General features: G+C 37.1%; 1 protein-coding gene across 1 annotated transcript; it reads right to left on the reverse strand.

Annotated features, from left to right (window-relative positions):
- Positions 1-321: 321 nt before the first annotated feature.
- On the reverse strand, positions 322-15387 carry LOC140939205 (tyrosine-protein kinase RYK-like). Its single transcript, XM_073388775.1, has 14 exons — positions 15029-15387; positions 14785-14930; positions 11565-11667; positions 10350-10502; positions 9625-9829; positions 7093-7397; positions 6491-6580; positions 5912-6034; positions 5623-5715; positions 5289-5488; positions 4498-4607; positions 3873-4035; positions 2988-3124; positions 322-2336 (listed from the first exon to the last, which is right to left on the reverse strand). Exons 1-14 carry the CDS (start codon positions 15165-15167, stop codon positions 2192-2194), a joined length of 2112 nt encoding a protein of 703 aa, XP_073244876.1. The 5' UTR covers positions 15168-15387; the 3' UTR covers positions 322-2191.
- Between the last annotated feature and the right edge of the window lie 2295 nt (positions 15388-17682).

Genomic DNA, 17682 nt, shown 5'->3' on the forward strand with positions numbered 1-17682 from the left:
AAGCTGATAACATTTTGGAACCATTTCAAATCCAAGATAGAAATTCTTCAGTGATTTTACTTAACTCGTGAAATATAGCTGCATTTTTCACTTGTTTCAAGGGCCATGCAAAATCACTATCCCTTAACCTCAACTCATTAAAGTTTTCAAAAAGTACAAACTTTTCAGAATGATCACAAGAGAACATCATTAACTTGGGTAACAGTTCTTTTCATGAGCCAGTACAGTGTAAATTCTAAGTTGCGAATTTTAAGTGAGAGAGAGAGAATTTTCATAGTGTGGATTGCTAAAGTTTTTCTACAACATACGTCTTATCTGTTGACCTGTTAAATCAACAAGGGATCTTCTATCCAATGACTGTTACCCTAAAATCTCTATGTACATTCAAAATATTCTTTTAATTATCAGCTAATTCTTTCATCCAAATCAGGATTACAAAACATATATATTCAACTATTTACAGACGTTGGTTATTAACAACGTTCTAAGCAAATTAATGCCTCAAATTTTCTCTAAACGATGTTCTTATAAAAAAACCTGAACATCACCATGACAAAGATGAGAAATAATGTGAAAACGAATACAGAATGTGCACTTTATGAAATCTCTAAAATGGGCTATATGAAAACATTTAATACTGCCAATATGTAAACCATCAATACCTCTTCAAAAAGATGCCTCTATTATGGACAGTTGCACTGGTCCAAGAGGCACCAATTTTTATGCATTCCCACCTTTATAACAGGGACACCTCTGTGCTGAGGACACTTGGATCTGCCACACTGGTGTCCATATTAAGGAACTGTGTCCAAAACCCATGAACAATGCGATACAACATAACTCCTCCACTCCCAAAATCACCAGCTGTGGCCATTAAGACCTCAGAAGCTGTACTTGCCAATGGTACTGTAAATTTCACATTTTTTAAAAATTTCATTTGACCTTTGGGAGTGAAGGGGTTGTTAAATGGCTGGTGCTATGCGAACACTGAAAGGGTCTCAATAATTATATCAAACATAATGGTACTTAGAATATAACGTTTTTAAATTATGTTCTATTTACAGATTGACAGTAAATAATATTGTATTAACTTACCACAAGTAACAACTTACCTTAACACATTTTACCAAATCTATTTAACCACTATTGCTGAATAACTGGAGGAAAAGAACGTCTACAATATCACCAACAAGGTGGGGGCAAAATGCATTACAATATACCTTTCACAAGACTGAAATTGACTAAGTTTACAGCTATTTACATTCAATAATTAATCTCTACGGTCAAATCAATTAAACTGAGCCTGATGCTTTTGAACTGAAATAAAAAAAAAATTTGGGCTAGACATGGCCCTGCATGACAGATTTGAATGCAAATCTGCCCAAATTTGCAAACATTCATTTGCAGTTATCAGCATTAAGACAAAAAATATCTTCCAATACTTTCAAAAACATACATCATAAGTAGGATATTAATGTGTATACTGTCTGCTTGAGGATGTGATTTGTTCTGTAGAAAAATACCTCTCTTTACTACAAATATAATTTGGGATGTACTCAGCTTTGGTATGGATCAATAATTTCCTCCTGAGATGATGAAATTGAGAGATCTACCATGGGAATATTAAAAGAAAACTAAAACATAACTGTGGATTTCTCGTTCAGTAACGAAATATAAGGAAACAGTGCTATTCACAATTCAATTGATAACTGAGCACCAAGTCTGGGTCTACACTTTGTAACAGTGAGGTTTAAGAGTAGAGAAAGTCCTTAAACAACATGAGCTGGCAAATGTTGCAACAGGCAGAAGGTTTTGTGGGTTACAGGTATAAAAGTGATAAAATCATTCATAAGATTTTAAGGTTAACATGTGAACTCAAAATTTGAATACAAAGACTAGAAGGAGGGATAATTTTTTAACTGATGAGAATGAAGGTTCATAATTAAAGTGATCTATACAACATTTAACAAAGGAGCTACAAACGTTTTTCAAATATTTTGTGAGGCACCAAACGAGAGCCTCTGCAACAATGAAAGATTAAATTTCTAAGCAATGTATAATTTGACTTTGTACAATATACAAAATTTAACAGAATCTTATGGTACAATAATATAAAATTAATTAATTGCTACAACAGTATTTTTTCCTTTGACAACAGCTTAGCCTTTCTTTTAATAACAAACTGTTATCATTAACAGATGGATTCTGGTAGATATTCAAACTTGACACCATTCTGTGTGAGTCTTGTCACAAAATGTTCCAATTGCTTCAGCAACAAGTTGAATGTTGGTCTCGATGTAGGACTAGACTCCCAGCAATTCTTCATCAACAAATATCTACAAAAAATAAACCAACATAATTATCACGTTAAGTTTGTTTATGAAAAAACTTGAAGAGCCAGGGACCCATTTCTCGAAAGTCCCGGTAACTTTTCGGGCCCGAAATAAAATATTCAAATCAAAATATAAAGAATAAGAGCGCCGCTCCTGGCTAGCAAACGACTCCATTTTGTTTCATTAACTGATAGTTTTATCATGTTAGATGCAAAACTATTGGAACCTCGATCTTTAATGTAAACGGAGACAGCTTACCGGGCCCGTTAATTATCGGGGCTTTTGAGAAACGGGCCCCAGATCCTGATAATAAACTGCTGCTTAAAAAACCCTAGGCTTATACAACTTTGAAAGGGGTTTTAAGATGGCTTATAAACAGAGAGCTTTATAATATTATCTGATGGCACTTGTAACTGGAACAGAAAACAAGCTTTGAGAAAGGCTATAATACTAGCAGTGATGATCAAAACATTTTGCATTTACTCATTTTTAAATAAGCTTCAAAACATCATAATAAATTGAATTCAAGAAATGGAAAGCTAGAGGGGGGCTTATAATCAGATGTATTTTTTGCTTACTGGAAGATGGGCCAATAAGGAGGGCTGGGGGCTTAAAGGTGACAGTTTACAGTATTCATAAGCTAGTAAAACTCACAGGTCTTGAGGACAGTTGCTTGGTTGAGGAAGTCTCTGTCCCGCTTGCAAATGCTGCTCCATTTTTGAGTTGTCAATGGCTTGATATGGTGCTTTTGCTAAAGTGACAAGCTCCCATAACACTACACCAAATGACCACTACAAAGAAAACAAACAGTTGTAAGAAGCTGTCCATAATAGCTTGAACACTATTAAAACCTCAATAAGAGCACAAGAGAAAAATGCAGCCCTTGTCTATGATCACAAGCCAAAACACCACTTATTTGAGTGAAAGTTCTATACATAAAACGACTGGTATGCTTTATTTGCACTGTAGAGATGAAAATGCTACAAGTTTGACGGTTATTTTGAAGTTTTTTTTAAACTAATTTCTGACAACTCTTATAGGTTGTACATAATACAGACCAAATCAAAAATTAAGATATTTGTCAGCTAGTGTCACTCCAATTCAAAGGAATAGAAATTTAAGCTCTGAAATCCACAACTCTGCCTTCAAAGAATGTTGATTTAGATTATTTTAAACTGTCACAGTACTAAAAAAAACAGTGGAAGACGTGTCCAAAACCTTGGTTATGATGAATGATTAGTAGCTATTTCCACATCACCCACAATACATTTGGAGGGTGGGGAAGGGGATTGAGGGCAAACAAGGTGTTTTGTGAGAGATGGGCCAATGGTCAAAGTAATTCTATGGATGAGGCAATAAACAGAGGAAAATAAGGTCTGCCATGTGGATGAAATGAAAACGGCTTCCCTTATTTTTTCCTTGATCAGTGTCAACCCCCTTTTTCCACCTACAAATTGAACTGCTGATCAACATTATTTCTCCAAAAGTGACAGATTGAAATCAGTACAATTATCAAAAATAGTAAGGAACTAAACATACCACATCACTTTTCTCTGAGAATTGTCCTCCTTCTTGGAGACTCTCAGGAGCAGACCATTTCACTAGCAGCCTGGATCGAATTCCTTTGTCATTTAAGTTGGTGGAGTTTACATCTTTAGCAAGACTGAAATCTGTTATCCTGATGCTCAGGTCATCACCAACACTGAAAAAGACCAGCAATGTAAAGATCACTGATTGCAAAAGTTCCAATAGCGACAGTTCTGATGTTGGAATTTTACCACTGATTACAACTTCTGATTACTGGTGCAATAACAGCTACAATGCAATAATTATGCCACCACTGCAATACTATTAGAATCACTAAAATGGCCTTAATTCTCACCTCTATATTAGACACAAAAACAAATACCTAATACTTTCACAGAAACATCGAGCCCATTTAATTCTCCAGTTTCCAATCCCAGTGTGATTCCACAGTTCAGTAGGGAAATTACATCATACAAATAACATAGATCTTAGGGTTCCAATTTCATTGAAGCTTTTTTTAAGAATTACTTATTCATCTTCTTTTGACAATAATTGCTTAAACTGTATGCACAATATTATTATCAAACCCTTTCATGGAACAAAAAAGGCAAACAAAATCCATAAAATTCAATCTTACATGCAATTTTTGGCTGCAAGATTCCTGTGTACTATTTGTTTTCTACTTATGTAATCCATTCCACTGCAGATTCCAATTCCAAACTCTATCAGCTGTTGTGATGTAATCGTCTGTTAAGAGACAGAACACATGTTTCAATGGCAACAAAAAATTACAATATTATTTATAATCCTTGAAGTATTAATTCTATGGTATTGACAAGTTTAGAAACAGGATGGCTAGCTGGGAAAAACACTAAATGCTCAGAAGTATCTGAATTTTGAAAAGGGCCAGTTTACAGCATATATTTGACGCTCATCACTTGCTGAATGCCCAAATAAGGGGTTTCAATAAGTACCGACGACCAACAAAACACATCAGCTACTTTGGTCACAGCAGTCGGTTACTTTTTTCCCCAAAAAAGAAGCAAAATTGTAGTTTTAAAAATGTCATAAACAAAAAATATATAATTAATTCTGAATTAAAACGCAAGTTCATTATGATGTGCTTTCAAGGTCCACTGATATGTTATGCTTTAGTTACACCAGATATGCTTCTGGTTACGCAAACGCTGTATTTCAGCCAATTTTTCCCTCGTTTCTTCGTAGGTTTACACAGAATTTGTTTATGTGCAAATGTACTTAATTTTGATTATTGAGATTTGTTCATTGCTTGCAAGAAAAAGGGGACCAATGGCCCCTTGCTAAAACAGTTGGTTACTCTATTCAAACCTGCAGGCTATTATTATTATTATTGCAATCCCTGCAAAGTCTGATCATTTCACTTTAAAACTCTAGGGTTGATGATTTTACCTGTACTCGAGCAGATGTTGCCCTTGCAATCTTCAAAAAGTGACCTAAATCTCCATTTCTAGTTAAAGGCGTGACAATATAAGGGGCAGCTGCACGCTGGAGAACCACACCCACAAGTTTAACAATGTTGGGATGTTTCAGATCCTTAATAACTACGGCTTCCTGAATGAAAGATGTGATTGTATCCATGTCAGCTTCATCTGCAAAGAAAAAACAGATCATTTTAGACTTAACAAATACAGTTTCTCCTCACTTCGAAAGCTGAAGTTGAATACAAACCTTTAAGCATTTTAAATTCTCCCATTTTATACCAACAAAAGCTACACTTGCATACCTCGAAGAGCCTTGATGGACACATCAATCTTCTTACGAGGCTGTTCGTCAAAAAGCCCACGCACAGTGCCTTTGTATAAACACCCAAAAGTTCCTGCAGTACAATAAATTTTGACAATCAGCATAACCGTTCTGATGAAAGGTTAATGACCTTTTCCAAAGACAATAACATTATCCCTGCAAGTGGATAAATCTAACATATTGCTGAAATGTTAACATCACGTTGAACGTGAAATTTTTCTATTTGGCTGTGGGTGGAGGTAGAGAGAAGCAAGAATTTTTCACTTTACCTCTAATCAAGGGTTCTCCAACAGACACCTGGTCTCGTGACAGTAGTAAATCAGCGAACTCTGCTGCCCAAAATTCATTTAGGGAAGTGAATAAACCTTCTATGTTCTGAATTTCATCAGGAGCTGCAAAACATTAAAACAGTGACATTAAACTTTTATCTTGACATTATGCCAGAGTATTCAGGGTATTTTCTTTAACCCTGGTTGTTCAGGCAAAAAACTGGGAGATACCGCATGTACCTTCAAATTCAACTGCAATAGTTTGGAAACTCTTAAACAACTCATACAGTATCGCACAAAGTATCACTTTTTAATACATGTGAAGTCTGGCAACCATTCTATCATTTCAGGTGACCTTGAAAAGTGTTGAGCTTGAAGCACTGGGTATTGTTAATGAACGTAAGATGAACAAGTTCAAATACATCAAGGTTTTCTGAAAGCTCTAATAATTGTAAAACAAATATTTTCAAAATATCCAAATAAAAAATGTGACCGCTGACAAATTTTGCCTAAAACATAGAATCTATGTACATACTTAAATACTTCCAAACCAGACAAATAAAACAAAATCTAACTCACTGTTACGCCTCTCTAATAAAGATTCTGTCTCGTGAGATGACAAGGATGATGATGATGATGGTCTTTCGTGAATCCAACTGTACTTTGGAACTGCAGAGGAAAACAAAACACGTCTTGATGTAGTGTTCATCTTGCATGGGGTATTCCCTTGAAGGAACCAATCATAGTGAAAGGTGTCTCAACAAACGCACACAAGTCATCATTTGAGCCAAGATTCCTTGCCATCTATGCAGGGTCTTTCTTAATTGACTGCTCAAGTTTTGGCTTTTCAAGATTTCCAAATCACATACTAGCTACTTACACATTGATTGACAGTTGTCTTGTAAGACATGATCATGCTCAGAACTCTAAGCAACAACTTTGAATGGAGGGGAGGGTTGAGTATTATATCTCACAGTTGTGTGACTAGCAGCGATTTGAAATAAGAAAAGCCGGTTTTTCCTTGGAGTGTCTCAACATTTTTGCAACTGGTTCTAGCTTTTGCTCAGGATTTAATCGACTGGACACTGAAGATTCATAACTTTTGAAACACTGGGCTTCCTACAATTTTTCCAGGGTAAAAGCTTGCAAAGAATTCATGCTCACTCTATTATAAATCTTACCTCCTTTCCTGGATTTTTCATGTCTTCTGTGTTTATGTCTTGAACTATGTTTGGCATCCTTGTTGCTGTATTTTCCCTCTGGCTGTTCTGGAATGTGTGAATCACTGTCTTCTTCTGGAATTATAAGTTTAGATATTGAAGTGTCGCTACCAGAAGAGTTTATGCGGCCACGCCCCTCAGCCGGTAAAAACTTTGGTTTTGGTGGGCTGTAGAAAACTCCTGTTTTAGAAACAGTTACGGGATCATCCAGTTCATCATCTTCGACTTTTACTTCACTTTTTGAGTATGTGTAAACCTTTTGGAGCCTGAAATACAATATTAAGATAGGCACTTAGAAGGAATGAATGTGAAACCAAGTTAGTCAGTAAGAAAACTATCTTCTGCCCAAATTTCTTTGAGTCAGGTGTCAGCTGAAGGAAAGCTTTAAAAAACAACTTTTAAGGCGATTGAAAAATATTGGTATGGCCTCTGAAAAACTGTATCAAAACACCTTAAACAAACTACGTGAATATTGAAAGAGCAAAACAGTTACAGTAATCTGAGAAAATTTGAGCCCAATACACTGAATAATTTTGGACAAATTATCTCTGAAAAACTTGAAACTTTACAAAGAATGTATGGGATCTTTAAGGTTTTTGCCACTCAGCAATTTCACAGTTTTTGATGGCTGCTATTTCCTTTGTTATTGCTTACAAAGAGCTGCAAATTGCTCAAATTAACCAACTCTTTCAACTTTTGAATTTAATTTGTGTATATGGAGATGCCTTTTATGGGTTAACATGCATGCTAATGAACGAAAATGTACACAATGATGTCAGCAAAAATTTTCCTGGTATTCAACAATTTCACATACTCTATACACCGTATTCACAAATGGCGGACACGCGGGAAAAAACTGGTGCCTAGTCATGAAAGCGAGGCGTTGGAGGATAACAAAAAATTGCAAATGAAGACTTTCAGTGAACTTGCAGAGTGTTTAGCACGGATTCCACCTAAAATAACTTTTTACGGACTTCTTTTTAAATACAATTACGTGGGATGTCTTCTGCTTTTAATGTTTAGTAGCTATTTGCTGTTTGCAATCAAAAGGGACGCGTATATCTTCAGGAAACAGGATGATTTTGTAGGTTTCCGAAGCATCGATCAGAAGCTCGAAGAGTAGGCGATCGCTGGAGAAAAGCGGCAAACATGTTGGCCCAAACTTCACACTGAAACCGAATACGAAAGCCGGATCACTACAATTCTGTATTGGATTAGATTAATTCCGTCGCTTTGGAGGAAATTGTTAGAGGTACGTTGGCAGAGCTTAGCAAACATCTCATGATTTCTTTGTCATTGCGAAACAATTAAAAATAATTTTATCAAAATTAGAAGCTGTAGTGTGTGAATCTTATGGCTTGCTATTTGCCTGGTTTCTTTTAGGGCATTATCTCAGAGAGCTCTTGGTAAAAAAGTGGTATAAAGCTTACATTTTACTAGGTTAAAATTTTAAGGCAATGTTTTTGTCAGGACTGAACACGGCAAGCTTCTGTTTCGAATAATTGAATTCGAGTCTGGATCAGTTTAAGAAGATCATCATTTTATTTATTTATGTATTCTTCAACTTTAAAATATTATGAAACATAAAGTTAAAACTCTTAACAGCTAAAGGTAAGAAATACGAAATTACTCGCTGAAATGATATGTGGCCGGCTTACCGAGTCTGCCGAGTAACAAGTTGAAATTTTGAGCGTACTCCTCTAGATCGCTTCCGCACATTAAAAATAAATTACCGAAAAACCGCTTAAAAAAAAGGTCAAACCCGCTGTCTAATTGATGTTCTTCATTGATAAAGACCAGAGAATAACGTCCTGGCAAACAAAAACCAAACATAACTTCATCGAAACCTCAGTCACCTCTTCTTTCCTGTCTTCCTTTTTTCCATCTCGACTTGAACTGTTTTGTTCAACGGCAGACGTCTCTTGCGTTAACAGTTGCAAGTAGGCCATACATCTGTCGCTTATTTCCTTTTTTCTTGCCACCAAGATTTGTTTATATTTCTGTTTCACCGAATTGCAGTGAGCTGGCTTTCGTACTCGGTTTCAAAGTGAAGTTTGGGTCAACATGTTTGCCGCTTTTCTCCAGCCATCGTCCACTTGTCAAGCTTCTGATGCTTCGGAAGCCTACAAAAATCATTCTGTTTCCTTGAAGATATACGCGTCCCTTTTGATTGCAAACAGCAAATCGCTACTAAACATTAAAAGCAGAAGACATCCCACGTAATTGTATTTATAAAGAAGTCCGTAGAAAGTTATTTTAGGTGGAATCCGTGCTAAACACTCTGCAAGTTCACTGAAAGTCTTCATTTGCAATTTTTTGTTATCCTCCAACGCCTCGCTTTCATGACTAGGCACCAGTTTTTTCCCGCGTGTCCGCCATTTGTGAATACGGTGTATTACACTTCACTTCAATAACAACAACAACAACAAAAATAATGTTTGAGTGTCACCCACAAAACTTAGACACAAAGTCATAGAACAAGGGTTCCAGTACCTGCTGTCACCCATTTCCAGTTCATTCTCAAAATTTATTTTTAGCTTCCTCTGTCTCAAGACATAACGGCATAATATCAATAGTCCAGCTATTAATAAGATGACAACAGTCAGGCCCGCAGAGAGTCCAACGATCAGTCCACGTGACCATATTGATGGGGTGGCTGCTGCAGGCTTAGCAATTTCTGTGTTATCATCATTCCCACCTGTAAGCAAAATAAAAATATGGAATTAAAAAAAGGTGGCCTTAACCAAGTGCTTTTTTGTGTTTACAGTTTTCATAGAAACTGTTGAAGACTATGCAGTCATGCTGTGTCGCAATGTTCGTAAGCAAGAAAAGTGATGATTCTGAAGGCCAGATACAAGATAGTGTACAAGGCTGTGCTGTGAGGAAAATTGAAGAGAGCCCAGTCCTCAGAAACTAGGGTGCACAGCATATGATTTGTATGAAGAATCTTAGATTCTCTAGTTACCCAAGAGCAAAAGTTAGGTGCCAGGAGCCACCAGGCTCTGCAAGAGCACAGTCCCACGGTATGTTTCACAATAAACCAAACACCTATCTTCATAAGTCCAAGTCCAATGTTTAAGAAAAAAAACAAAGTGTGGCCCAGGTAATTGCAATATAGGTGATTTACAAGCTGACTTGCAAGTAAACATCCATTGGAAATAATTACTTTTAAGGCTTTTTTAATAGAAAAGGAAGTGAAGAAAAATAAAAACAGATACCTGTTTTTAAGCATTTCCTCCTTGCTGTAATTGAAAATGACTTAAAATCCCCTACATCAACTGACGCTGCTGCAACTTTTGTGTAGTTGAGATTAAAAGTCATGTCAACTTGACCAGTCGTTTTACCAGTACATATAAAGTGAACTGAAAACACTAGTAAAATGAAAACAGAAAAAAATGTGTTTAATTAATAAACCACGCAGACATAAGTGCTGATGAGTCATGGAAGCAGCCTCTCTTCTTTTTTTTAGAAAAGGTTACCCCTTTGAATCCCAAGACAGGGATCCATATTCCCAGTCATCCGGTCGTTCCAGACGACTACAATCTCGTATGAACGATTAAGATAACTTCAAAAGTCCCCTTTTGGACAAGTGAGGTTTTGCTCAACCACAAAATCTTTTCCAAAATTATCATTTTCCCTGTGTTGTGATTACATTTCTGATCCACTTAAAGCTTTTAGAATAATGGAGAATAACAAGCAGCTTCTGTCTGCAATGAAATCATAAGTTTGGACGCCATCTTTAATGGTGTAGCATTTTCTACGAAATGATCCCAGGCTCAGTTTTTTGAGAAGCACTGCATTCAGAGGCCATTTGTCGAAAACATAACAGCAATCGTCAAGATCTGGCATTTTTTAAAACGCGTTTCGTCGACTTTGGTGGGAAAAAAAGGTGAGCATGAAGCCGGTGCTTTACACACTTTCAGATGTGACATTTTTAGAAGACGTTTTGCAAAAAGGTGACGCGGGAGCAGCTGCCTGATATGGGGGAAAACACCAGCACGTCATCTTGCCTTCACGGCAAACTGACCAACCATGGCTACTTGTAAAACATAAATGCTAATCAGAAATGTTCCAGTTGCACACAATTTTTTCACCATTCTTTTAAGTTTATATAATTCTGCACTTTTGCCCACCCAACCCAAATTGTAAATGGGCAAGTATGCCATCAGGCTTACTTGCCCCGCTCATGACTCTGAGAAAAAATGAATATGGATCCCTGCCAAGAGCAGTCAACACAAATTTTCTCCTAACGACAACAACACACAATCAAGAGAAAATATTTCAAGAATTAATGAAGTTATCACAAAAGGTAAAATGCTTTGATCTTTGTATCAAATTCTCTCAACTTATCCTTTACGGAACTGTATGGAGATCAGTCTGAGAATTTGCCAGTGGATATTGGGGATTAAAGAGTTAATGAGAGAAATTCTTACTGTGAGTGGCCTGCCCTACAATCCCCTGAAGTGGAATTGATGGTGCTGGATCCCCCATGATGCTTCGATCACTTGATTCAAAGCTCATGCTGTAATGGGAAGGCTGTAAAAAAAGAAACAGCGAACCAGAGTAAATATAGCATTACAGAAATAAGGAGAAAAATTAATTGGACTTTTGAGAATTACTTCAACGAGACATGGGTCAGTTGATCTTGAAGCAAGACATTACTTTACAACTTAGTTCACATTAAATTTCATTGCCAATTTTACTGTTTACAAGTGCATCAGTGTTTTTAAAGCGCTAGTATGCTGCAACAGGAAGAATTTTCATCACTGACTTTCTTTAAATAAAAGTTAGTCTATGTTGGGTGACAAAGGATGTCATTGTTTGACGGATGTGAGCAAACGAGTTCACCTTTAAAACATCATGTTATGTTTTGTACTTACAACTTAAAACATACTGGTAACATTTTATAGAAAATATAACCACAAGGAGAGTTAATATTGTGGTGAGATTATGAGTTGTAGCAACTTTGCATGCTGACTCAAGACCATCACTCCAAAACAAAACTTTTGTCTAATGACAGGCAAAGCTTTGACAGTTTGAAACATATCCTGCCCACTGTGGTAAAAGATAGAGTTTGAAGTTCAATATTATTATTTTGCAATAATTGTTGATGGATCAAAGGAGAAGTGTTAAACCAAAGTTCTCTAGAGGCATTTGCCGGCAAAAGATTTTACATATTTGAATGCTGTCACTTACAGTGCTGCTTGTGCTTAATTTCCTGGAGTTGTGAAACAACCCTGCCCTTAAAATCCATATCTTACATTCTAAGATCAATTAACCACCCCCTGAATAACAGTTAATTTCATAATTACCCCTAACATTTCAAAATTCTAATGAAAAAACAAGAAATATCACTTCTATGTTCATCTAAGACCTATCACCACAAAAAAGAAACCTCTTTCCCATCCATTTTGCACCTGATTTGCTAAATAGGAGTTTTGTCAAAGTTTGAAGGTCATTGCTCATTTTTTCACTTGCACAATCAATAATAAATGCTTTGTTGAAATCATGTCAGTGGTATCAAGTATCATTTGGCTCAGTTTATTTAAAAGGGTTAGAACTTTAAACTACAAGAACAGACAATACACATGCATGTATGGTATACACATGCCACAAACAAGTTACATAACTTAAGACACTTGTCACTAAGCTGATTTAGAGAAAAGCTATGACACTTTGACAAAACAATCCACACATTTTCTGCTGTGACCTTTAAGCTAAATTCATATTAGAGAGTCATAAAATCTCCGTCCTTTCCAACCAACTTCCCCAATCAACAAACACTTCCCCAGCCTATGACATCTCAGCATGCTTGCTGAAACAAGAATATCTGAAGCTCATCAAAGATCCACAGACCACTCAGATAAGCAGATCACTCTACCTTTTTCTTACAAATTTTCCACTTAGCCTGACCATCCAACTATACTTTTGACCCAAATTTAAGGATACTTTGAAATGAAAAACACCCTAGTTGCAATTGTGTAGCCTACAATGTATGCAAGTTATTCTTACAATGTGTTACTCAGGAAGATCTAAAGGCTTCTGCCTACTGAACAAAAATTACCTACTTGTATATGTAACTATACTAATAGTAATGTTTTTATTCTACCTGTCTTTGTATTGCAAATGAATATTTATGACCACTTGAAAATTATCCACAAAATGTTCAATATAATGCTCGAAGTGGAAGAAAAAGCTTTAGTTTTACTTAACTAAGCTGCATTAATATTGTTGAATAAAAAAATAGTTCCCTGGCACAATCTGATATAAAACTGAAAAATAAAATTCTCAAAAGATATTAGAAAAGGCCACGATCACAAGTATAGAGCGTGTATAATTTATTGTTTGGAGGCTGTTTTTGTATTGTCTCCTAAAATTCCTAACAAATCCAGTTAAGATGCCAACATTGTACTTTAAACTGTGTTGCAACAAGCCAAGTTCTTTATCTGTTGAAATTGTCTGTCGTTTCATTACCTATCTCAGATCTTTCGTTAATTAGTGAAACAAGACTTTTCGTGTCTTACAAAAGTCTCGACTTGAACAACAGGAAATGACTCAAACCAACGGAAGAACAAAATCATTCGAATTATTCCACAACTTAAGCACCACAGCACGATACGTGAAAATAGCAATGACATGATTTGATCCTGCTCTCACAAAGGACGAAAGAAAAAGTTGGAGAATCAATTTAAAAAAAAAAAAACACATACCACCTTGCGATGTTCGATGATGTTTTCATTGCAAAACTAAGTTTTGGCGATCGCATTCCAGAAGGATAATATTCCATTTATGAATATTCATTCGAAAACGGGCATACAATTCGCCAAGCGTTTTCTATTTCGCCAGATAATGGCTTCGCCGCCAAAGTACTAGACATAAAGCCTCGTTCGTCGTTATTTTGTAAAAAATGAACACCGAAAAGAAGAAACTTTTCTAACAAGGTGTAGGACATTTCCATTCATTGTACGACATAATGTGACCACCCTATTTGAAAACAACAATAAATACATCATAATATACGCGTACACCTTACAGGCAAGAATTATCAGATCGTAGTATATAATGATTAACAAAGCCCACTGAAAAGGCTAACGAAATCAAACCAAGCGAACAGGATTGACCTAGAAATCGCAGAACTAGGACTCTTTACATTCATTGCTAAGCAAACAACAGCGATTGAAAGAATGCATTCCCCGATGCAAACAGTGAATGATAATAAATAGAAAAATAAGTCCCCCTGTTTCTTTTTTACGATATTGGGGCCGTAAAATTTCGTTTACATTTTTCTGAGACACCTTTTGAAAACAGATTTGTGTTCTAGAATCTACTTAAGCTGTACAGAAAGAATATAGAAGTGATTAAGAGGTCAGACGACAACCCAAGAGGACCTTAGCAAGGCATTGCGTAAACCTAGCTAGTATTGTATTGTGTTTGTTCTACTACCGAAAGATACTAGGCACACGAAAACTTTTTTCTCCCTGAAATAGAATAAAATTTAAACAAAACTGAAAGCTATGACCAAATCGCGAAAAGAAATCGCCGAATGATTCTTTCCAGCAGCGGTAGCGGACTTTGTTCAGCCCGAGTTCAAATCAAAACACTCCGCCATTGAATTTATAATATTCCTCGTCGCTGTAGTCACGTCTCACTCACCTGGGGCAAGGAAAACCAGCTAATTCGTAGTTCTGAGGTTGACGGCTCTATCGGGGCCATAAAATCGTGAAATGCTGTAGGATTTTTTAGCATCGTTGCTGGTAATCCGGCTTGAATGAGATACAATTTCTCTTGGAAGTCCAATTCTGCAATAGAACAACAAATCTTGATTGATTTCTTCTTGTCCACATGGTGCGGGATATTTTTACAGACTTCTCCCCTTTCTCGAAAGAGAAATACTCACTCAGGTAATTCCTCGCATCCTCCTTTGACAGAAACAAGTACAACTGTGCAGAAGTTAAGTCTAAAACGGAGGAAAATACCAAAACGGCAACCAAGTAGGACCACGTTGTGGAGCGACAACACCGCTCGACCGTACACATGTTTACAAGTATTCTAATCTTAAGAGCAGTGCTTCTACTGCAAAACTTCAGCCCTCAGGTGACGTCTCCACTAAATAAACTATGATTTAGCATGCCTTGTAGATAATTCTAACATATCTGCAGGAGTATACGAGCTTTCAATTTCCGTACTAAATTTCAAAACACTGCTTCGATGACGCACTCCTGAATCACCGTGTGATAGTGGTTGCTCCTTGGTGGGGCTTGTGGGTGACGTCACGTGCCCTTAGCCCAATGGCGTTCAGGTATTGATTAGTTATCGATTACTACTCGTGATACAAGAACAAAAGAACCTGTCATCGTTTCGCGCGTCTTTTATGTAAATGATGCAACTGAGCCAATAATAATCCAATGAATCCTGCACGAACAGGAAAAACAAGTTGTAGAACGGAAGTAGGTTTTAAGTGATGAACATGAACTCCTGCGCAAAAATACATTTGGTCTTCCAATTCTAGCGCGTTCCAAAAAGAAAGGAAGCCGTAAAACGAACTTAATTTTTTATGCTTAACCTCCTTGGATATACACAATTTTTTTAAAAAACTTTTAATGATGTTGAAAATTACGTTATGAGCTAGATTGCGAGGGCCAATATTGCAGAAGATGATAAGTCACTAATATTGTTACTGTTCAACTAGCTTATTATTTCATGTGATAACTTAAACGATAAAAATCTTGATCACGGCATGCGATAGTCTGGCGTACGCATGTATCCTCGCATGTTGAAGACAGGAAGCTCTTTTTTTTCTCCCGAGGAAGAGGTTAAAAGGTTTCACGTGGTTCATTTTGGCTGCAGAAACTCGATAACTGTCATAACTGACTTAGGAAACGAGGAAGTCTGAAAACTGACTGTGTCGAAAGAAAGTTGATTGATTCTGCTGAATCAGTGCAATCATTCAGTTTGTGAATCAGGACACGAGAAGTACGTAATTTTGCCAGTGATTTCCTTGAAATCCCCTGAATAAGGACGGCTTGTCCTTCCGAAATATCGGGAAACCTCAAGTTGTTTTTCTCTTTGCTGACTTTCCTGTTTTGTTATTTGCCTTTTTCTTCAATCGCGGTCGAGCGACTGTACCCCTCGCTGTTTTCCTGCTCACTTCTCTCTGCGCTGTCCCCATGATCCAGGCTACTGTAGCTCGCCCAGCACCCGCATGCGAAGGCCACGCCTTGCTAAGGGCAGAGCGCAGGGTAAGATTCGAAGTTGTACCCACAATACTCGCGAGTGCCGCCCGGGAAAGATGATTCACTCGCGACAGGCCTTCGCGCGTTTATACCCGAAACTAAACAAGATCATTTATTTTCCTCTCGTGCCATGTAGTTTCTCGTCCTGAAGCTGAAATGAGGCACTTCTTAACTCTCGGGAGGCAGACAAAAATAAAGAAAATCGATATCCAATGGGGGCGGTCGATCCAATACAGAGGGCAGAAAAACCGGAATTTGTCAGCAATCACTCCAATCAAGATCTCTGCATTTAAGTCAAAATACTGTCAAACTGCCCGCTTTACGGACACCCTTAATACGGACACTTCGTTATCACTTCTAGTTTTCTTTGTCCTTCGGACAGCCCTTACACATGATTTTCTCTAAATTCAACCCGCTTAACACGTACGGATACCGGTAAATGAGAACTAACGGACAATCAGTTTCTTGGTCTAATCAACAGATTCTCACAGAAAGTTAACCTCGCTTATGCGGACTCTTCATTGTTAACTATGTGCAGCAATAAGCTTTTCCTTTTAGAAGGTAAAAGGAAAACCTTCATGAGTGACAGCATTTAGAACTTCCCCGCGCTACAGTAACAGGATGAATTGTAGACGTCAATTTTAGACAAAGTAATGCGAAGAACGAGCTCAGATTTTTTCTGAGCTTTCTGGTCTTAGAATTCTTCTTCTCCAAATTTTATTAAGGTAAATTATAGATGGGCCACTTTTGAGAGTTTGCTTAGACGTAGTCCCAGGCAGAATGACGGCCGGTTTCCGTGTGAAGGTTAGAGATGGTTGATTACACGATGCTAATGTTCTGTTTAATTTTTCTACCTTTTTCTTTCAAACAAAGGGTGTATTTTTGACTTTAATAACACTGTTAATACAGGCACTTTCAGTATGAACCTTTCAGTGTCCGTACGTGATTTCGATCTGGTTCCCCGCTCGACTCTTGGCTACAATGTAGCTACGACCTGGAATTCCTAGCGTGTCGCCAACGACCCATCCAATCAAAAGCCCTAGCCCCATCGATCTAAACCACAATACGTGATTTCAAGCAGAACAGGAAATGAGTTTTAAATATCCTTTTGTTAGTAAGGTTAAGGGTGGGCGGATTGAGAGAAGAGCATTTTTGGTAAAAAGCTATAGGGAGTGGTGGCTCTTTTCTCCAAAACACTTCACTCTTCCTTCCTAATCTTTTTGTTTTGGTTGAATATCTGTCTACAAAATGAAGAGGCGACAATCTAGGATAAGCAAGAAATCAGGTGATGAAATAATATCAGCTATCCCGGCAGAGG

The sequence above is a fragment of the Porites lutea genome, chromosome 5 (genome assembly GCF_958299795.1).
Source record: "Porites lutea chromosome 5, jaPorLute2.1, whole genome shotgun sequence".
NCBI lineage: Eukaryota > Metazoa > Cnidaria > Anthozoa > Scleractinia > Poritidae > Porites > Porites lutea.